General features: G+C 41.2%; 1 protein-coding gene across 1 annotated transcript in view; it reads right to left on the bottom strand.

Moving 5' to 3' along the window:
• Positions 1 to 1,595: 1,595 nt before the first annotated feature.
• LOC122223988 (amyloid beta precursor protein binding family B member 1 interacting protein) overlaps positions 1,596 to 22,932 on the bottom strand; it is a 98,815-nt gene continuing 77,478 nt past the window's right edge. Inside the window, exons 10-14 of the mRNA XM_042945156.1 lie at positions 19,352 to 19,462; positions 13,133 to 13,231; positions 12,433 to 12,544; positions 4,933 to 5,036; positions 1,596 to 2,431 (exon numbers count right to left, since the gene is read on the bottom strand). Coding sequence (XP_042801090.1) covers positions 1,922 to 2,431; positions 4,933 to 5,036; positions 12,433 to 12,544; positions 13,133 to 13,231; positions 19,352 to 19,462 — 936 coding nt within the window. The 3' untranslated portion in view covers positions 1,596 to 1,921. The remainder of the gene's footprint in view (positions 2,432 to 4,932; positions 5,037 to 12,432; positions 12,545 to 13,132; positions 13,232 to 19,351; positions 19,463 to 22,932) is intronic.

Genomic DNA, 22,932 nt, shown 5'->3' with positions numbered 1-22,932 from the left:
GAAAAGAAAAGAAAACACTATTTCTAAAAGATATGTTTATTGCAGTATATGTTTATTGCAGTATTATTTACAATAGCTAAGATATGGAAGTAACTTAAGTGGCCACTGATAGATGAATGGATAAAGATGTGCTATATACACAAAATGGAATATGACTCAACTATAAAAAAAGAATGAGGGGGCACCTGGGTGGCTCAGTCAGTTGAGCATCCAACTTCAGCTCAGGTCATGATCTCATGGTTTATTTGAGCCCTCTGTCGGGCTCTCTGCTGTCAGCTTGTCAGTGCAGAGCCCGCTTCAGATCCTCCAACCCCCTCTCTCTGCCTACACCTGCTTGCATGCTCCCCCAAATCAATAAGTATTAAAAAAAAAGAATGAAATCTTGCCATTTGCAGCAACATGGATAGATCTAGAAGATATTATGCTAAGTGAATAAGTCAGAGAAAGACAAATACCATGTCATTTCACTCATGTGAAATCTAAAAAAGATGAATAAACAAATAAAAAGCAGAGACAGACCCTTAAATATGGAGGAAAAACGGATGGTTGTCAGAGGAGAAGAGGATGTGGGACTGGGCAAAATGGGTGAAGGGGAATGAATGGGAGATACAGGCTTCCAGCTATGGAATGAATAAGTCACAGGAATAAAAGGCACAATATAAGGAATATAATCAACGATACTGTAATAGCTTATGGTGAGCATAGCATAACATAGTTGTTGAATCACAGTGCTGTACACCTGAAACTAATGTAACGTTGTGTGTTAATTATACTTCAGTTAAAAAAAAGATTTTGAGGTGTTCCACAGTTAAAAAGAAAAATAAAACAGAATATGGAAATAAAATGAAGAAAATCTAAAAGAACTCCCATAAAATGATTTGAAAGAGAAGAGATATAGGGTAACAGGAACTCAAGATAAATTGGCTATTAAAATTGAGCATTGGGACACCTGGGTGGCTCAGGAGGTTGAGCATCCGACTTCGACTCAGGTCATGATCTCGCAGCTTGTGAGTTCGAGCCCCGTGTCGGGCTCTGTGCTGACAGCTCAGAGCCTGGAACCTGCTTCAGATTCTGTCTCCCTCTCTCTCTGTCCCTCTCCTGCTCATGCTCTGTCTTTCTTTCAAAAGTAAATAAACATTAAAAAAAACTTAAAAAAAATTGAGCATCAGATTTACTGGGGAGAAAACATTCCAGGTTAAAGAATATAAATGATTGCCTTTTCCTGTCCCTAAATCTTAATCTATAGGATACTCATAGCAGTGTAATAACAGACAATCTCCAAACTCTAAATATGTATTTTTTTCATTACTATGTTATTTGACCATTGGAAAACCCTAACCCAAACAGTGTATGTCCAGGACTCCCGGCAATCAGGACATGAGTCTCAAAGAAACCGAATTCATTCTGCCTCCTGTTTTTTTCCTCATTTGATTTTTCAGAAAATTCTGAAGGTCATGGAGGTGGAGATGGAAAACATACCAAAAATTAACAAGATGTTAGAATTCAAAGCTATAAAGGTCAAGTATATATAATGTGGTATTGATAGCACACTAGATTTATACACTGATATTTCTAGAAATACCATCCTCAAGGAAGACTTTCAAACTTTTATTAATTTGATGCTTCTGAACACAATAAAATAAACATAAAACATTCCAGTTAATTTGTAAGGGAAGATGAATTCAGGGAGGTGGAAACACATAGGAAAGGTATGTACATTTAGGCAGATACTCTTGCTTCCGTTATAGGTTAATGATTATGAACGTATTTGCGCTGCAGTGAGACGTTTTACACCATTTCTAGTCTGAATGCGTCAATATTTTATCTAAAATGAATAAGGTGTCATGAAGATAAAGTAGCAAAAATGTACTTGAGGTTAGAAATGATTATACCATCACACAAACATATTTATCTGTTTCCCTTAGGACATGTTGCCTCTTTTCTTTTGCAAAGCTTTCATGAGATCGGACATGAAATCTTGCTCTCCGCTCCCTACTCCACCAGATGGTCCTGGATTCTCTTTCCTCTTCGGGGGAGCCGGAGGTCTTTTGCTGGCAACGGGGGGCGGCTTGGGAGAGTTGAGTGCAGGTGGGGGCGGGGGCGGGGGCGGTAATGATAACCCAGCATCCCCTGCAAACGACGGCGGTGGGGGAGGCACGAAGTCCGGGGGCCCTTCGTTAAAATCGGGGGGCGGCGGAGGGAGCTCCTCGTCGTCCTCCAGGGGCGGTGGCGGCGGGGGTGGTGGCAGAGAGTCGTCGGGCGGCGGCGCAGGGAAGCCGCTGCTCATGCCCTTGGCCCTGGGGGCTGTCGCTGGGCTGCCACAGACGTCTGAAGACCTTCGCACGGGAGGGGGCGGTGGCAGGCTGGACTTTGGAAGGTGATGGGCCCTGGGTGTTCCTGGGTCGTGGTTACCAAGAGCTGGCTTCTTGTCCTTCAACAGAGCAACCACAGCATATTTCCATTGAAAGGTGAGGTCTTGCTGATTTGGGCAGTGTCTGCTTCCTGAGGGGCAGGGGGGCCTCCACTCCTCAGGCCAATTCTACAAGTTGTTCATGAGCTAGCTCATGTTTGCTGTGAGTAAGGAGAATGACTCCAAATGGCCTCTAACATTATTACCAATAATAACGTCATTTAATGCTAACCTACCATGTCTTCTTTGGTAAATCGAAGACTTAGTCCTATTCAATGAGGTGTTTATTAGATTAGAGATGTATCTCCTCCCAACCAACCACCTTATAGGGGACTAATCCGTGTCTTTAAAAGAGCTTTAGTGATAAGGAGTTTAGCTCCTTGTGTGGTTACTTCAGTCTTTACCTACCCTAAGCTCAGCCTAAGGAAACTCAAAATGGAAGCAAAATGGCTCTCCTGGAATTCCCACTCATGCCCTGGTTCCCAAGACAAGCCACTAGGGCCCTAGACATATGCAGCCATACCATTTTTCTTGGTCTGAGTTGAGCAGGTTGTGAAGCTCAATTGTCAGAAGCAGGTGTCTGTGAAGTTATTTTCCTTTTGTACCATACCTCCAGTGGCAGAGAGCTGATTAGGAAGCTTCCCGAAACTGTCCCCAAATCTCCTGGCTTAGATGTCCTCCTCTTACAGCACAAGGATGATGTACTTTAGGCTACAGGTAACCTTTGTACAAATCTGAGCACAAAGAAGACTCTCCTATGAAAGAACTGCCTGCCTTTTCTTGCATCAGTGGTTGCTGGCATGCTGAGAACAAAGAAACCTTTGCCCATGACTGTGGGCTACCAGGGAGAAACCAATTATATGCTTCACTCCCTCTGACCTAACAGCTTCAAGGGAGGTGGTGGGTGGACCAAGAATCCACACATCTGGTCCATAGTCTTAGATTTACCTTTTCTGAACTGTGTGAAAGTTGGCTGGCTGATCAGGTATAAATCAAGCATCATAAGCTTTACTATTTCTGTCTCAAGGTTATGTTCATATTAAATGAGCTAAAGGTGTGGCTGGGTTCTTCAGAGTAAGATTACACTGCACATGCTGCCGGGCAGAAACCACAACACCGAACTTGGCCAAAGGCTAATAGAGGCGCAGTCCTTCTGCCAGCGGTGGAAATCGATGATAGTAAATTACATTTATATAATGCAACTTCCCCAGGGATTCCAGGCAGCTTAGCTGAATCCCTCTGTGTCAGTGATAATTATCATTGCAATTTACAATTTATCAGGCTTTCACTTTCTTTTTTTTTTTCTTTAACAACCTCTTACCACTGACGATTAAATTTAGAAGTTTTTTTTTTTTTCCTAACAAAGTGCCTTATGATTGAGTTTTCTATTTTATTTGGTTTATTTGCTTAGCACGATAAACTAATTGACTGGTGATGTAATTAAAAAAAATTTCTGAACAGGCAGTTTGGGAACTGATGTTCACACAAGGTGAAGTGATTTCTTTTTTGGGGTCCTTTTGTTGCTTTCAGCATTTTAGAGTGTTTCTCTTTGGTAGGCATTACAGGAGCCATGGAAATAATAATCACTGAAAGTACAGTGTATGATGTCAGACTTGAGAAGCTAATAATACTAGAGTAATACAACTTTTAATGGTCTACAATGGTTTTCAAAAATTGTAAGAAATTCAATAAATACAGGATTTAATTGCTCCCACCACTGACTGATGGACAAAATCAAAGGGGAGAATGAAGTGAAAAATTACAGAAGGCACAATTATTTAAGGTTGTTTTGAATCACATATGGAAAATATTCAACAGAATAGTAAGTTGAGATGTTACCAATTAGGCTAGTAGTAACTAGATTACAACTTTCAGCTATAATTTTTAGATAAATTTAAATGAATCTTCATTAATCTCCTTTACTGAAAAAAAAATTATGGAGAATGCTATGTCAATTTGGCTAGTATTTTAAAATGTGTTTTCTTCTCCATCACCCTGAGGATGTATGCAGAACATTAACAGAAAAATATAAAATGCACATTTTATAACAGAACCCTTTTAGTAGTCTTCTAATCTGGTTTTGGGGATTTTCACATTTAATATAGGGCTTCTGACTAACTGGTTGCTCTAATTTATTCAGGAAAAAAAAATCCCAAGGGTTTAAAACTCAGGTGCCACTTTCAGAATGCTAAAACCACTTGTCTAAATCAAAAAAAGCCCTTCAGTCAAAATCAATGGAGCTAAATTAAAAATATTTACCAAGCCTTAGCATTAAAAAAAAAATTCTTACATTTTTCTGAAGCAATGTGGTAACAGTTGGCTTTAACTTTCCATTCTAGCCTGAATAACTTTAAGATTAAAAAACCCACACAATTACCTAAATGAAATTATAGTGACTTCTTAGTAGTTGGAACTAGATTTTCTCTTTTCAGAGGAGCAGTTATTGGACACTGCTAATGGTTTAGAATACGGGCTTACTGGAGACAGTCTGAGAATGACGTCCAGTCACTCTCTGGTCTTACCTTGGTAGTTTCTGCCTGCCTCTGGGCTTCTTCAAGAACCGCATTTACAGAATGTGCAGCCTGGGGAATCTGCCCATTGGCCTGGGTGGTGCCTGCTTTAGGTCCTGAAGGGGAGAATAAAGACAAGAAGAGTGGGCAGGCATATTCAGCATTCTTGTGAGTTCATCTAAAAATATAGTTTATATTTCCAAAGCAAAAGACAAGGAATTCTAGGTATACAGGCCTTACAGAAAGTCTGAGGTTCTATGGCAACACTTCATGAGATTCAGCAAAGGTTCAGGAAGGTGAATGCTTTATGTAGGCTATGACATCTCGATTAACTAGGGGCCTAGAGAATGGTATGTTCTGTTTTCAAAAGCCTTTTGACAACTGGAGAATAACTTTGAAAAACTTTTTAAAAATTCCAGTTGCTGAAGATTTTTCTGAACCCTATGTTTCAGGGTGCCTGGGTGGCTCAGTCAGTTAAGCATCCTTCTTGGTTTCAGCTCAGGTCATGATCTCATGTTTCATGGGATTGAACCCCACGTCAGGCTCTGTGCTGCCAGCATGGATCCTGCTTGGGATTCTCTCTCTCCCTCTCTTTCTGCCCCCCACTCTTTTTTTTTTTTTTTTTTTTTGCCCCCCACTCTTATGCATGCACTTTCTCTCTCTCTCAAAAATAATAAACACTTGAAACGTATGTTTCTAGTTTCATACCATGCTGTGTATAGGAACAACTTTTAAACATTATTCTCAACAAAAAAGTAGGATGGGCACAAAAATAGAAGACACAGGGGATTGAGTAAAATGTGCAGACCCCTGAGATACCCTGGAATAGGTTTTTTTTCCCCAGCAAGTCATGATAAGCACTTACTTTATTTTCTTCCCTTTTAATTTACCCTTTGGCACAAAAGTGAGGCTAACTGAGGTTTTGCAGTTTTGAGGGAATCTGATAGATTTCATTGGATGTATGTGGATCTCTCTGGGTCCTTAGAGAACATCCTGGAGAGGAAGGCCATGCCCCCCCACACAAAAGACATTTCTCCAATGACCAAACTGCCACCCAGCCCACAACATGAGGTCTTGCCACTGAGTGAACTCAGAGGTTCCTTTAGCTATGTCCATTGCCTGCTATTCTGTCAAATATTTATGAGATGGCCGTTTGCTTGCTTCTTTAAATATTTTTCCAGTAGTTTGAGAAACCCATTCATCTACATAACAACTCAGAGAAGGCTATTAAGGACATGACATTGGGAAGAGAGGAATGTTTGATGAGGAAGAGGATATTAACAGGGCCTAAAGTATCTCTCTGCAAATTATTAAGTGCCAAATGAAAAATCTGCACAGGAGAGATATCGGACAACACATTAACCAAGTGGTCAAAATGAATGTTTCCAACGAGGGGCAAACAGATGTCATATGTGTCTGATTGTGATAACCTGAGGACATGCGGCCCTCATGCAGTATTCCCACCAAAAATGCACTGTCTGAAATGAATCATAAGGAAACATCAGACACATCCAAATCGAGGGAATATGGATGTGATTTAGATAAAAATATCCTATCAATATTGAATACTAAATTTCCTGGATTTGCTAACTGTACTATGGTTCGTAAGAGAACAGCCTTGATTTTTAGGAGTCACAAAGGGAAGACTTAGGGGCAAAGGTGTATGATAGATTCAATCTACTCTCAAGTGGTTCAGAAAAAAAAATGTCTTTGGATAACATAGGGAGAAGCGGGAGTGGGGAGAGAGAAATGATAAAGCAAATATGGCAAACACTCAATACTGGAGATCTGGGTAAAGGGTACATGAAGGCTTTATGTACTATTCTTGCAACTTTTCTGTGTTTGAGATGATTTCAGAATGAAAAAAGGTATTCGTGTCCGTTTATGCAATTGAAATATTAGAACAGGCTAGAATTGCTTTCTCTCCTGTCAGTGTTTTAATGATAAAATCCATGTCCCTTGTTCAGCAAGGACAGCCACCTCGTTGTTCTGAGTGGAGCTGTTGGAACGTACATGATGTGCCATGTAAATGTGCATTTCTCTCACTCTAAGGCTTATTAAACGTCTCTGATTAGCCACAGCTTTGTTCTGGAGGTCGGGAAGCAACAGGCCCAAACATCTTTAAGCTTTAGAATGTTTCTATTTAAGACTTTTTGTAAGACTTTGTGCACCGTACCATCGTGCCTAGGAGATTTAAACATCTGAGATTCCAAAGTGCTCTATCTTCTCATTTCCTTTGGGCTATTTATTCTCTTTCTCCTCCTTCATCTTATACATATTCAAATCCTTTATTTATCTATAAACACCTTTGCATTTGTGCAAAGCACAAATTTGTGCAAGCAGAGACTAAATCTGAATACTGAAGACCATTGGGGGAAATTCTTTTGAAGGGCAAAAATTATATTTTCTTTTTGCTTCTTTTGTCCAAACACATACACAGGCTGATTTCCCAGCAACATAGTGTGTATTTTTATGTAAGTAGGATGACCTGGTCTTTGTCTGTGAGAACAGATAATAATAATAATCCTAAATGTTCCAAGCTGCTGTCTTCCTATTTACCAGGAAATCCAGTCTTTCCCATGGGCTCCCTGCCCCATCTTGGGACAACTGATGTGTGCCCACATACCCCATATATTCTGCAGGTGCCACTGACTGGGATCTAGGTTGTTCTGTCACTGTGTTAAAAGTCCCAGCTGTCAAGTGGCAATACAGCCTCTCCCACTGTCTCTCTAGGAGTCCCTGGAGGAATTATGGGTGGGAAGTTTATTAAACAAATATGAGCCCACGAACCATGAGATCATGACCTGAGCCGAAGTCAGACACCCAACTGACTCAGCCATCCAGGCGCCCCCCACCTCCCTCGTTCTTAACCCATGTGGTTTGTGAAAGGCTGACCCTACCACTTGATCTGGCAAATCAGAAGACAGCATGCTCCTGGGTACAGTGAGACTGTTAGGGACAGGCACGAAACAGAGCCCTCCAGAATTTTTTCAGAGATGGGGGCATCCTCTTTGTACTACGATTTCTGGCTGTGTGAGAAATGTAAGCCTGGAGAGTCAGTGACAGTCCTTGACATCTCAGGGGGACAGTGCCTAAATAAACAGTATCTTGACGACATCGCTTACATCCCTGGATCCTTCTATACCTGAAAGCAGCCTACCCACAGACCTCCTAGTTTTGTGCATTAATAAATCTCTCCCCATCACTCTTTGTTGCTTAAACCAGACAGAGTTAGACTGCCATATGTCAATTGCCATGTGAAGGGTCTGGACTAAAAATAGTTGCTAAAGTCATAAAGTGATTTAATAAGTACTAAAAAAACCCTCTATGGCTCTTCTCTAATAGAAAAATAAAAGCTGCCATTCATCAAGAACGAATTACTTGTTAAGCACTTTGGATACAGAACGTCTCCATGTTTTTCAGTTGGGAAATCATAGCAGAAACACTTCATGATTTCTTTCAGTATCTAGGAGAACAGATACTAAACTAATAATCACAAAGATTATTAATTATGACTGGCTTATAAAGGACAATTCATTGTAGACCGAAGGATAGGAAGGAATTAGCTACATGAAAGAAAAAACGATCACAAACAGAGGTAATAACATCTGTGAATTCCCTAAGAAAAGATGGTGCTTGAGCCTTTGAAGAACTAGGAAGAACAACTGGCCCATGTGACAGGAACAGGAAGACACGGGTGGAGAAAGAGGCAGGAGAGCTGGGCAAGGCTCACATTATACAGGCTTAGTTGGCCTTGCTAAGGATTTGGGACTTTATCTAAGCGCAGTGGGAAGCTTCTGAAAGGCTACCCACAGGGGAGAAATCATATTTACATTTAAAAAGGTGAGTCAAGGGGAGAGAAAAGTCTGCAAATGCAGGGAGTTGAGGTGGAGCACCGCCAGAGGAGGCCAAGTGAAAGATCATGGAAGTTGGGATTTGATGACAATGGAGATGAACAGATCTGGACAGATTTGACCAATATTTAGAGGGTAGAATCAATAGGAATTGGAGGTGATTGGATTTGGGCATGAGTGAGCTTTTCTTCCATGTGTCCTGCATGAGCAATTGGGCAGACGATGGTATTATTTACAAAAACTGAGAACAACAGTGGGGGAGCAAGTCTGGAGGGTAAGATGAGGAGTCAGTTTTACAGACATCGAGTCTGATGTATCCATGTGAAGCCACTGGGCAGACAGCTGGATACATGGTTTTGCAGGTCAGCAGAGAAGTCTGGGTTCGATTTATAGATTTGTGGGTGATCAGCACATAGATGGTGCCAGGAGTGGATTTAGACCACTTAGAGGGACTGTCAATGAGAAAAGGGTTAGGATTGATTGACGAGGCTGTGGGCAATTTAAGGTGGGGTAGAAGAGTTAGTAGAGGAGGTTAGAAAAGAGTGACCATAGCAGTTGGGGGTATGATGAGAGGTCTGGAGCATGTGCTATCTTTTTTTTTTTAAGTTTATTTATTTTGAGAGAGAATGCACGTGTGCATGAGTTGGGGAGGGGCAGAGAGAGAGAGAGAGAGAGAGAGAGACAGAGACAGAGAGAGAGAGAGGGAGAGAGGAAGACAGAGGATCCCAAGTGGGTTCTGAGCTGACAGCAGAGAGCCTGATGTGGCGCTCGAACTCACCAACTCTGAGATCATGACCTGAGCTGAGGTCGGACAATAACCGACTGAGCCACCCAGGTGCCCCAAATGTGTACTATCTTGAAAGCCAATAGAGGAGACTGTTTCAAGGAGGATTGTGTTGATGCTGCTGAAAGGTCAGAGAAGAACAGGGGTTTATAATAGTTGCATTTAGCAGCCTAGAGGCCACTGGTGGGATTAGCAAGAGCATTCTCCGTAAGGCATTAGAGGCAGAAGCTTGACTGAAATTGGTGGCAGAGTCAGTGAGGGTAGAGAAGTGGAGGCAGCAAATGTAGTCTACCCTTTAAAACAGTTTGGTTGTCGGGTGGGGCAATAGCTGGAGGGAGGTGTGGAGTCATGGGAGGGTTTTAAAACTTACTTGTTTGTTTGGAGAAGGGAACAATGATAAGGACTCAGTAGAGCAGAAGAGAATGCAGAAGAGGATGGTATAATAAAGTATCTGTCGAGGCTTTGTCCTGAATTCCCGGCACAGAACTTCTAAAACTTTTGGTATTTCCAAAGTGACTGGGATATCTTTGCTATTCAGTGAACCCCTAGGATCACATCTGAGTTTATGCTAACAAGATGGGTTGGGATGTGGGCTGGTTATCAGAAAGATGAACCAAGTGATTAGAGGGTTGGGGCTTTGGGCTAATCGAACCTCTGGGGAGGGGACTGAAATCAGTCATGTGGTCAATAAGAGGACAAAGAAGTTCTGCAGCCAGGACCCTCCTAGACCTTGCACTATGCATGTGTCTCTTCATTTGGCTGGTCCTGATATGTGTCCCTTATGATAAAATTGTAATAATAAGGATAGCACTTTTCTGAGTTCTGTGAGTCATTCTAATCAACCAGAACTAGTGGGAACCCCTGAAATTGTAGCCAGGAGGTCAGATGTGTGGATGACATAGGAAGAAAGGCAGCTTTGTTGGGGACAGTGCCCTTGGTCTGAGCTAACTCCATTGGTGGGTGTCAGAGTACTGCAAAACATCAGCTGGTGTTGGAATAGGGACCAGGGCATGCATGGAAGGAATGGCCCTTGTTAGGATGTAACAGAATGGATGCGACTAGGATGGGTGCAGACGCAGGTAAGTTGTTGGTTTTAGTGGTGGGGAGTCAAAGGAGTTCACATTTGATGGTTCCTTTGCTGAGAGTGAAAGATTTTGGGGTTGGAAATCTGAGGAGAGTGAAGAACATCCAAAACAATGAGAAACTAGGAGATTACATTGACTGGAACAGGTTTGCTCAACATTATTGACATTTGGGACTGGAAAATTTTTTGTTGTGTGGGGGCCTATCCTATGCATTGTAGGAGGCAGCATTCCTAGCCTCTACCCATTAGATGTCACTGGCATTTCCCCCAAGGTGTGACAACCAAAAATGTTTCTAGACATTGTCAAATGTTCCCCAGAGGTCAAAGTCATCCCTGGCTGAAGACTGCCAGTCTACAGAAACACAGTGAGATCAATAGGCAGTATTAAGTGTCCAGTTGTGGGTGATATCCAAAGCTCTGTGGTGGAATCACTTGCTTCCTCTTTTTGGTGACCAGCCCCCATCCTAAAGGTACCTACGGGCCTCCACCCATGGGAGTGAGCCAGATATGCCTCCCACAGAGCCCAGGAGTCTTTACTGGAAAGGAAACCAATGACCCTGGGAGAGATGCCCTAGATGGTTTCAGGATGCCTCACCCCAAAGAGTGAAAGGGGAAGCTTGACAGCCAAGAACTTTTAAGTGGTGTTTCACTCCCAAGCTGAAGACTAACAGAATTAGGAAACCCAACTCTCAACCAACCTCAGCAACCCTTTGTTTAGTAACTCAATAAACATTTACTATGTGCCAGGCTTTTAAGCTCTGGGAACACAATGTGTGCAACATGGTGAAATGGTCCTTTGTCCTTTCAAGACTTAAGAGTCTGGTAGAGAAAACAGGCACCAAATGAGTTAATGGATATATAAAATGATTACACATTGTGGTAAGTGCTCTGCAGAAAACAGTTTTATTCAGCATAGACACTTCCGGAAACTCATTGTTCACAGAGCAGCCAGGCTGGACACATCTAATGGAAATATTTTTAAATGTTGGGTTAAATCTACCTTATTGCACCTTCCACACTTTTAAGCTGCTTTTACCCTTTGAGCAGCAAAGAATACACATACTAGCCTTATGTTAGGACTGTTCTTTAACACTGAAAAACAATGACCAGAACTTTTCTGCTGTAAATAGTGCCAGTTCTTTCAACCATTAGTTATCATAAAGACAATGTGTGTGAATTGTAGCTCAGCCACTGACAAGATGCTGGGGACATGCTTCTCCCAGCTTCAGTTTCCTCAGCTGAGGAGCGCAGATGATAATCTATACTTTGCAGGGCTGTTGTAAGAATCAGAGCGATTATATGTAAAGCAATGCATTGTACCCTCTTCATCTCTCAGAGTTCTGTCCTCCTTAAAAATATACGCAAGAAGCTGTTATGTTATTATAGAATGTGATATCCAGGATTGGGTACAAGGCTCTGGCCATGATATCACTGAGCCAAAACACCCGGGAATGATCTCGTCCTTTGGGTGGGCTGTCTGCTGGGTGCTAGTGGAGCTTTGGACAAATATAACCTTTATACTCTGATGAGACACAGTACTCGACCAGCTCACCCTACACTGGTGATCGCCATCCTATCCATGAGCATAACACGAGAAAAGTGATAGAAGCTTTGCTTAAGAATCACTTCTGAAGAAATAGATCCAGGTGTGTGGAGATCTTGAGCCTGACCATCAGAAGGGAAACGTACACAGTGCCAACAAAGTTCTGTTTTTACAAAATGTGTTGTGTAAGTTTGAACATGAGCTCTGAGCTCTGAACAGGTGTGAGAATTTCTTCCCTGCATGGTACCTGTAGCAGGCGGGGGTGGTGGAACTGCACCGACAGTACTCAGGTTCGTCCGAGAGGCGAGCCCGGCCCTCTCCAGAGCCCGCTGATAGTTATCATAGAGAGTCTTCCCGTACTGGGGAGAGAACACAAAAGAAGCAAGAGAGGAATCCATTTATCCCAGATTCTGCACTTGATTGCAATATACGTACTGAGACAAAAAAAAAGTACTTTGTAGCTACTCTTTTCTGGAGTTGTTTTTTTAGTGTAAGGATTCCAACAAAACATCCACAAATCGTTTATTTTTCACATGTTAAGTAATTTTCCAGATTGGCAGAGTCAGTTAATACTTTCATATCCAGACATTAGAGGAGAGCTTTCGCCACCCGATTTTGAGTACATGAGTCTTCATATAAATCTACCAGTTTCCACATCGTGTTTCTTAATTACACACGACACATGCAAAGCTCTCCAAGAGTAAATGAAGGTCTGAGAAGTCTCAAGGGAGAGTAAACCCTGATTCTCAGGTCATTGGAGAGGTCTGTGTTTCTATCACTCCCCGCTATTAAAAAAACCCCCAATGGGCAAATAAATGAGATAGTATCTTCAGCTCTGATTCATGGAGAATGGGTCAGCTGTTTCTCAGCAGCACGGAGACTGGACCCACCCAGGTCAGGATGCTGGTATGCAATTCAAGATAGGGTGAGCCCAAATGCTCTCTCACCTTGGCAATCCTTATTCCCATGACCCACTGGTTTAGGGTTCTTGCATCGTCACAGCAGAGATATTTGATATACTGGGACTCCTTCTGAATTTGGGGATGCTAGAAAAAAGTAATTTCAAAGACCATTTATAAACTATTAGCACTTTTCAAAAAAAATTTAAGACTGTAACAATGTTAATTTCCTGATGTGGTGGCAAATTGCTACTGGCAGCAATTTCAGGATTAGAAATAGGGGTATTTTTAGAATGGGCTAAATTTTGAAAGGATTTAAGAGATTTGTGACATGATTTATCATAAGCACCTCTTACTGTATTATCCATAATAATTTTAATTTCTCCTTTTTTTTTTTTTAGCTTTTAAAAGCCTTTGCATATACCACGTCTCCTTTCCCACAAGAAATCCGAATCGTTTCTCCATTTATCAAATAAAGGAACTTCCCTGATGCAATTCTTAAGTCCCAGAATTAATGCTTTGTGACTCCCAACCAGTCCTAGGGATATTTAGGGATATCTCCCCTATCAGAATTCAGGGTTTCACCTTTTCTTAACTGTCATCTCCTACTCATACTGGCCATCTTGGCCTCTGGATGGGTGTCCCAGGGAAGGAATATTCTATCTATTCTCAAGTGGCAATGGCTTGGGGTGTTGCACTAGGGTCCAAGCCCTCCAGGAGCTCATTGTCAGAGACAGCAGTGACACTGGCAGGCATGAAGAGGGGAGAGAGACACTGGTCTCTGGTCACCAGATCACCTGGGCCCCTCTTCCTTAATCCTTGTTGCCTCTGTAATTTCTGTTGTGTGTGTCTGTCTCTGATAGACTGTGTGCTCCGTGAGGGTGGGGACCATGTCTGCCGTTCACTGCTGAAGACCCCCAGTGCTTAGCAATGGCCTGGCATGTGGTCAGTATTCTGGTTTAGAGGTGGAAATAACTGTTGAAGGAAATAATGAACAAAAGCAAGATTTCCTGTTCAGCCAGAAGTGTCATGGGTACAAGGTGAGGGGCAGGCAACCAAATCTAGATTTTAAGATTTGTGCCATGTGAATTTTCATGGGCCTTTATCATTTTTAATAAGTTTTATTATAGAGAAAAATAATTACAAACATAGCCGTCATGTGTGCATGCGTGTGTGTGTGTGTGTGTGTGTGTGTGTGTGAGAGAGAGAGAGACCAACTCTTCTGCCTCCATCTCTCAGAGGAGCTTGTTAATCCTGCTAGGACAGGTAGTGGTGGTGCACATGAAATGGAGTGCTGACAGAGTGGGAAGCCATCCTCAGTGCGGGAAAGGAGTGGAGCTGACCAGTTCCTCTCTAAGGGTATTGCACAGACTACTCCCTTTCACTTTTGCTTCCAGCTTCATCACTGACCTTCAAGGAAATGGCTGTTTTTAAAGCTGATGTAAGCCAGCGACACCGTGCCTTTAACTTCAGTATGAATCTGAGAAGCAACATCTGGACCAGTCACCCTGCTGATCTAACAACTCATTGCTGTTATTGCCCAGAAGGGATAACAAGACCCATACAGACTCTTAGGAGCTTGATGAGAGCTTAGTAAGTTTTGGTTTTACAAATGGGAAAACTGAGGCCCAGAGAAGTTACTATATATTTTACCCCATGGTACACTAGAACCTTGTGGGTCTCTTGTCCTACTGCCTAGAATTTCTGTATTTATATTAAGCTATTAGGTCAAAATTCCAAACTTTAAAGATACCACACACACAAAAAAATCAGAAATTGTAAAGAATTCCTTCTTTTGGCCCTTTGACCCAGTTGAGGAATGTCCACCTTTATACTTTTATCTTTAAATGGACCATGCCCTTGGTTTAGGTCTTTCAGCCCTCAGAATTTGCATCTGTATCACGAAAAATCATCCTAGGTTTTCCGGGGGTGACAGACACTAGGCTGCCCAACGATGCCTGTAGTTCTCCATTCTGGCAGCAGATGGCAGCATGCACTTTGTATGGCTGCTGCGCATTTCTTCGTTATTGGGGTTCAGTGCTTCCTCATTAATATAACTGTTAGATTTTAGCTTTACAAATGTTACCCCAATGATCGTTCCCGTTGGAGGCCCTTAAAATTGAAAGTATCAACGCGGATAATGTGGCCCAACAGCAAAAACGGATTTGTTACATTAATTAACTGGAAGGTCACACTGATGATAAGTACACTAAGCTGAGGACTTAGTCCCTATATGGAATGTGACATTCCACAAATGCCTGCAGCACTCTCTCCAGCCATAAAATTCACAAAACCAAACCACAGTCCTTGTCTTCCAGCACCAGAAACAAAGCCCCTTAACTTATAACAGTGTTCTTTTTAAAAAAATTGTTTTTAAATGTTTATTTTTGAGAGAGAGACAAAGTGTGAGCGGGGGAAGGGCAGAGAGAGGGAGACACAGAATGTGAAGCAGGCTCCAGGCTCTGAGCTGTCAGCACAGAGTCCAACATGGGGCTTGAACTCACGAACTCAAGATCATGACCTGAGCCAAAGTCGGACGCTTAACCGACTGAGCCACCCAGGCACCCCATAACAGTATTCTTATTGACGGTCATTTAAGAGGGGCAAACATGGGTCTCTTCGGCAGTTCGCTGTTTATAATTTTTCTTAGAAAGCAGCTGTTATTTTATTTCTGACACATTTAAAAAGTTGACAGTGTTACCTTGGCTTTTGGTGTATTAAAATATTTTTCATTTATTTTTTGGTTCCTGGCATGTGAGAGCCAGGTTCCCAAGAGCAGACTTTACATCATGTATGCTTGCAGTCAAATGCACAAATCAGCTGTCTGGGTAGAGGTATCCACTTAAACAGCACAATAAATAATTCTTAAGTATGTTATTTATCCAAACAGAGTAAAATCCAAATAGAGTAAAAGCCATTCAACATAACGGCTTTTGAGCATAAGAAAGAGGCAAGAACTCTTGAACTTGAGTTCCAACAATGGCTCCTCCTATGGTGATGAGACAGGTGTACAGAACTTGGTTCATTCTCTCCAACATTCTCATTGACCTCCTTACACTACACGTACTACAAATGTATACAGGAGACAGCATCCGATGACCTCAAAGGCCTCTTGAAATCCTTAAATTTTATGATTCTAAGATGAGCTAATCTAGTGGGCACGAGGCTCCTTTCTGGCTCTCAGGACATCCTATAGCAAGTAACTGTGCTTGTTTTCCAGTCATGGCTTAGGACCCTGCCAAAGGGTTTACTCCTTAACTGAGCCTTTTGCTGAAAAATTATTTATAAAGGGGTTTAAGGAAAAAATGCTGGTTCAGTACCCCTGGCCAGATTCTTGTGCAACTGGTTTGATTATTCCTGACCATAAACAGAGAGAAGCTCTTGTAGGACATGCTGAAAGGCACACAAAGGTCAGGGCAATTGCAGAACATTACTGTTAAGAGGGATCTTACAGATCCTCTAAAGTGAAGTAACTATGTGTTATAAACAAGAAAACTATGCCAGAGAGGGTAAGTCATTTGTCCAAGACCAAAGGGAGTGGGTGAACTAAGAGCAAAGCACCTACACATTCACCAAATACCTCTGGGTGCTAAGGAATATGTCCCTCATTAATATAGATAAGAGGCTCACACCATAATTAGGAAGTGGTGGCTGGGGGTGTTGTGGGGGAGACATATGTAAAGAAATCTATGATTACCCTATGACATGGTGAGTTTCATAGTAAAAGTTTGAAAACAGAAAATGAGAAAGGCTCATTGGAAGAAGCTATAGAGTACTGTAACACATCTGAGGAACATCTAGAAATTCTGTGTGGCTAACGTCTGGGATCCATGGAAAGAAGAGACAGAAAATCAGCTCGAGAGAGCCAGAGTCAAGGGCTCGTGTCAAACTTGGATCTGGACATTGTCCTCTAGGTATCAGACATTTTAAAAGAGCAGAGTGATACAGGCAGCAACTGGCAGCCGTGTGGAAGACGGGCCTGGAGTGACAAGGAAGGACAGACAGAGAGGGCTAGATGAGAGACGTCTCAGATGGAAAATCAGAGTGTGATGATGGATTGGACAAGAAAGGGAACAGGAGGGACTTTTAGGAAGATTTCTCTATTTCTAGCTTGGAAAAGCAGATGGGTATTATGGGTTTAATTGTGTCCCCTGCAAAGATATGCTGCAGTCCTAACTGCTGATACCTGTGATTATGACCTTATTTGTAAATAGGTTCTTTGTAGATGTAATCAAGTTAGGATGGGGTCATGCTTGGTTAGGGTGGGCCCTAATCCAATATGACTGGTGTCCCTGTAGGAAGAGAAGAAACACAAACACATACAGAGAGGAGGGCCATGTGATATAGAGGCAGAGATTGGCATTATGCAGCTACAAGCCCAGGAAGGAGTGCCAAAGACTGCTGGAAATTGTCAGAAGCTAGGAGAGAGGCATGGAACACATTTCCCCTCAGAGCCCTCCAAAAGGAACCGACCCTCCTGACAGCTTGATTTTAAACTTCTGGATTCCTGAACCGTGAGAGCTTAAGTTTCCATTATTTTAAGTCAACCAGTTTGTGGCACTTTGTCATGGCAGCCCATCCTCCCCACCCCCTCCCCCCCCCGCCCCAAAACTAATACAGCGGGTGATGGTATCATTCATCTTGATAGGGACTGCAGGAAGGAGTTTATGAGGGTGGAGGGAGGGTTGAATCACCATCTGACAGGTTATGGTTGAAGTGCCCTCAGTGCAGTTACCTCAAGGGTGGGGCTGGGAGAGAAGGTGAGACTGTCAGCTATAGACTGGGAATTATTAGCATACAGATGACAGCTGGAGCTGTGGCTGTGACTATGACTTCTCAGAGAGAGCACGAGTCTGGTGAGAACAGAATACAGAACCCAGGAACACATCCCAGAATGTGTGGAAAGAGGAGGAACCCACAGAAATGGAGGAGCAGATGAACAGAGGGGACTAGGCAGAGGGCTAGAAAATGAGGCAGTTATCACCAATGCAAAGATGCCAGGAGGACCAGAAGCCTGAGGACTGAAACTGCTGACTGTTCATTGGAAACTTTTTAAAAAGTTTTTTTTAATTTATTTTAAGGGGAGGAGGGGCAGGGAGAGAGGGGGAGAGAGAGAATCCCAAGATGTCAGTGCTGAGCCCAATTTGGGGCTTGATCTCATAACCATGAGATCGTGACCTGAGATGAAATCAAGAGTGCAGACTTAACCGATGCACACCTCACTGGACACTTTAGTAACAGTTACAGCACAGGAGGGAGGAGAAGCCTGCAGAGTGCAAGCTCCACAGAGAAGTTCTTTGTTTTGTTCATTATATCCCAACCTCTCAGAAAGCAGTTGGCTGGAGAGAAATATTTTGGAATGAATGAGTTTTACTGACAGAATGAAAGTTGAGGACATGGAGGACATATTGCTTTCCCAAGAAGTCTGAGTTAAAGGGAAGACAGAAGCAGGCGTTGCTTAAAGGAATGGGGTGGATCAAACTGAGGGAAGTAACTTGGAACCTCCCAAACCAAGGAATATTTGAACGCGTTGTAGCCCAAGAGAAGAATTCTCTGGAGAGAGGTTGAAGATGCTGAAGCAAAACGGAGTCACCGATGGTACGGTCCCAGGGAAGGGCTAATGCTGGAGAGGGACTGGCCTTGGAGGAGGGAGCCTTTTCCTCTGAGGCGCAGAGTTGTGAGGATGATTACTCCATTAGATAAGTTCAGAAGTAAATATGAAGTAAACCAGGGCAACTCAATCCTTCTCTTTTCTGTCTTCTGCAAGTAGAAGGCAAGGTATGCTGAGAAGTTCGTAGATGAGAGACCCTTTGAGAAGAGTGTAGACAATGTCTGGGGACAAGGTAGAAGACGAAGTTGAGTGGAAAGCAGGGAAAAGCTACTAAAATCTTCTGTGACTGCAGGAGCTGACACAGTTAGCAAAAAGCAGACTCAAGAACCAGAAGTGAGTGATTTAGCCCAGTTGTATGAGCCCCAAATGTGACACGGCTCTTGAGTAGACTAAGGAAAGGAAGGTGCAGAACTAAAAGAATGTTGACCCTAAATCCTAGCTCTAAGAAGTCACGAAGAAGCCTGGACAGATTCATTTTAAAGTTTTAGAATCAGAAACAGGAATTCAGGGTAGAAATGCTTCCACTTTTCCCATTTCAAAAAAATTATTATGATACACTTGTGGTTAATTATGGGACACTTAACGCTTTTTTCCTTAAAAGGAAATATTAACTCAACTTGTTCACAAATCTAAATCAAGGACTTCGTACAACACACCTTTAAAACAAAGCAGTGGTCAGTCGGTGCTTTGTATTTCATTTTACACTGAATCCCATAGTAAATGTTGACATTTTCAAACTGTATAAAGCATGCCAGATCTCGAGATGTCTGAAAGAGAAGAGAAAAAAAATCACCTTAACTGAGTTGACAGCTAATAAATTTTCAAGGTCGTCCTCGATGGCACAACTAAGGATTACATTTTAGCAGAAAAATATTGAATTTCAGCAACTTGTTTAAGCATCTATCACGTATAAGTCTTCTAAAAGTCAAGACTGCGTTTTAAGAGGTACATGAGCACACCCAACACGAAACAGTGTTCCACAAACCCAGAAATGGAGCGAAAGATTATACTGCTGTTCTAGCACCTGCGTGTGGACTCTCAGCAGCAGATCTGACGGACTGACCTTGAGTCATTGTTATTGATGCAGTCAAGACAAGGAGACTGACCGTCTAGTCGGAAATTTCATTTTGGCTTTTGCCATTCTAAGTCAGTGATGGATTTCATGATTGAGCATTAAAAAAGAAAAAGCCCTCTTCAGGATAAACAATAAGAGGTAAATTTGATGCTCAGTAAATTAGCACATACTTCATGCACTTCTCCCTGAGAAAAAGGATTCCTTTCATGCTTTCTCGTTAGTGCTGGCGGTGTTGCTATGGAAACAGAAACCTCTCCTCCATGTATAATATGTGTTGTGAGGACTGCAACCTCTAATCTACATATTTGGTTATACTTCCATTACAAATTCGCTCTATTATTGTCTTTTTACCTTCACATTCCATAGTTCTTTACCAGGTTAGTGAATAAAGAATAGAGGGCAGAATTGCTACACCTCAGTGCACAATTAGTCCTTTATATATGGTTGCACGGTTTTTTTTCTTGCAAGGTATTTTCTTCTGGATTTTCAAAGTCCTGTTTTTTTATTAAAAATATAAAATATATTCATCATAATTTTTAAAAATAATGTATTAGACGTATATATAATAAAATGAAAATCTTCCTCCACACTCTTTTCTCTGGAAGTACCATTGTTAATAGTTTGGAAGTATTCTTCCAAATTCTTCTGGGTGAACATTTATATACATATGTATGTGCAGACACACCCACTTACATACATACACATCCACAAATTGAAAAATATGAATGAAATTTTACTATAAATACTGTTCCATGAATTTGTTTTCTTAACATGAGGTCTTTCTATATGTCAAGACATATATGAATGGATAGATACATCACAGTCATGTAATGGCTGCACAGCATCTCACTGAATAGGTACAATGATTTACTTAGCCATTCTACCAAAAATGACTAGAGGTTATTGCAATATTTTGCTCTTTCAAAAAATACTGTGCATCTGAGCAAATATTTCCATGGGACAGATTGCTAAATGTGCAGCTGCCATTTCAAGGGGTATTCCCCTTTATATTTGAATAGATGTTAAATTGTTCCCCAATATGGCTACACTCATTTATATTTTCACCTCCAGAGCACGACTGTGCCCACTTTTCTTACTCCTGCTAAAATTTGGATATTATCAATATTGTTAATTTTATCAATCCCACAGGAAGAAATATTTCACTTTTTAATTTACATTTCCCTGATTAGTAAGACAGAGCAACTTTTTAATTATTCACTGGCTACTGATATTTCTTTTTCTGTAAATTCTCACTTAATAGCCATTGCCATCTTTCTGTGAGTACATTTGTCTTTTTCTTATTGATTTGTTGAGGTCTTTATATTTTGTGGATAATCATATTTGGTTATACATGCTGAAGTGTACTCTTTGACTCCAGAACTAGTCTTTAACTTCTTCTTTGGTATCTTTGGCTATAAAGAATTTAAAAAAAAATCTTACACTGTCAAATTTTCTCCTTTATAATTTTGAGCTTCTAGTCTTGCTGAAGGTTTCCCCAACCCTGAATTATGAAAATATTAACCCATGTTTTTTAGAAGAAAATTTAAAAGAAAATATAGATAAAAGAAGATTTAAAAATTTTTTCTAAATAGATTTAATTAACCTAGGATTTAATTTGGAACATGGTATGAGGTAGGAAACTACTTTCTCCCAATGGTGATACAATTATTTCACTGCTATTTATTAAATACCACATTCTTTCCCCATTGCTATAAAATTCTCACTTCAATTTCCCTTATATTATCAGATCTCAGTGTTGATCTGTTTTCTCTACTTGTGCTATAGTTTTCATCTAATGTTTTGACATCTGGGAGGAGGGGTTCTACCTCAATGTTCTTCACATTTTTTTTTTTTGGAACAGTATCTCTTTCTGATGAATTTTAGAATCAGTCTGTGAACTTCAAGTAAAAAAATCCTATTGAAATTTTTCTTGGGATTTAATATATAGAAAGTTTTTGGGGGAGATTCATATCTTTTCATCTAGCAACATGGTACATTTCTGTGTATTTAGTTCTATTTCAGTTCCTTTATTAAATTTTGTATTTTATGCCATATAGGTCTTGAACATTTCCTGTTGAGTTTATTGTTAGGTATTTTGTATTTTTTGTTTCTACTATGCATTAAATAATTCATTATATTTTAATTAGCATATTATCTGTACAAAAGAAAATAATTTCTTGTTTGGTAAATTTACTTGGTCTTAATAGTTTTTCAGTTGAGTGTCTTATATTGTCTGGTAGACAATCATGTCAAGAGTGAATAAAGACAGTTTGGGTCACCTGGGTGGTTGGTTGCTCAGGTTGGTTGCTGACTCTTGATTTTGACTCAGGTCATGATCCCAGGGTCGTGAGATAGAGCCCTGTATCAGACTCCGTGCTGAGCATGGAGCCTGCTTAAGATTCTCTCTCTCTCCCTCTGTCCCTCTCCCCAAATTGTGCTCTCTCTCTTTAAAATAAAAAAATTTAAAAAAAATTAAAAAAAAAGAATGAATACAGTTTTGCCTCTTCATTTCCAAAAATTCTACTTCTTATTCTTTCTCTTCATTCCTTAGCTCCTTCCTGCATTCCGAGGTTAATGGTAGCAGTGAGAGAAAGTACTCTTGCCCAAAGCCAATGTGTTGTGATAGGTTTATTTATACATCTAATTTACATGTATAGCACTTCCAAAATAATTTCTGTGTCAGCTATTACATCCCAGTGTGGGGCCAGAATGAAGGTGGCATAAATGGGAAGGTATCAGTTCTCTAAGACTGACACTAAGTAGGCCCAGTAGCTGCCCTCCACCAGGCATTACCCATAATGCCTCTCCTGCATTCCCACAGAGATAAGAGAGTCTTCTAACTAGAGGAGCAGATCTGGATATTTCCCATGACTTCACCTGCTTGGGAATGTGGGTCAAGCCTTATTAGAAACCTGCAGTTTGTACATATGCCATTGGGTGGTGCCCTGGATTTGGCAGTGAAGGCAAAATGCTTCAGCATACCCCAGCTATAGAGAGCTGAGAAGTATCCTAAAGCTTTTTAATGGTGAGCAAAAGATGGAAATGCCCCAAGCCTCTAAAAAAAAGGTCTCAGGAAAAGCTAATGGTCATAATGAGAGTCTAAATTCATTTCAAAGATGAGGAATTTATGATATGCTTGTACTTCTGAGGCAATAATCCTGA

Source organism: Panthera leo, chromosome B4 (assembly GCF_018350215.1).
Source record: "Panthera leo isolate Ple1 chromosome B4, P.leo_Ple1_pat1.1, whole genome shotgun sequence".
NCBI classification, from domain to species: domain Eukaryota; kingdom Metazoa; phylum Chordata; class Mammalia; order Carnivora; family Felidae; genus Panthera; species Panthera leo.
The sequence above is the reverse complement of the archived record's forward strand: the minus strand, read 5'-3'. Positions and strand labels throughout refer to the sequence as shown.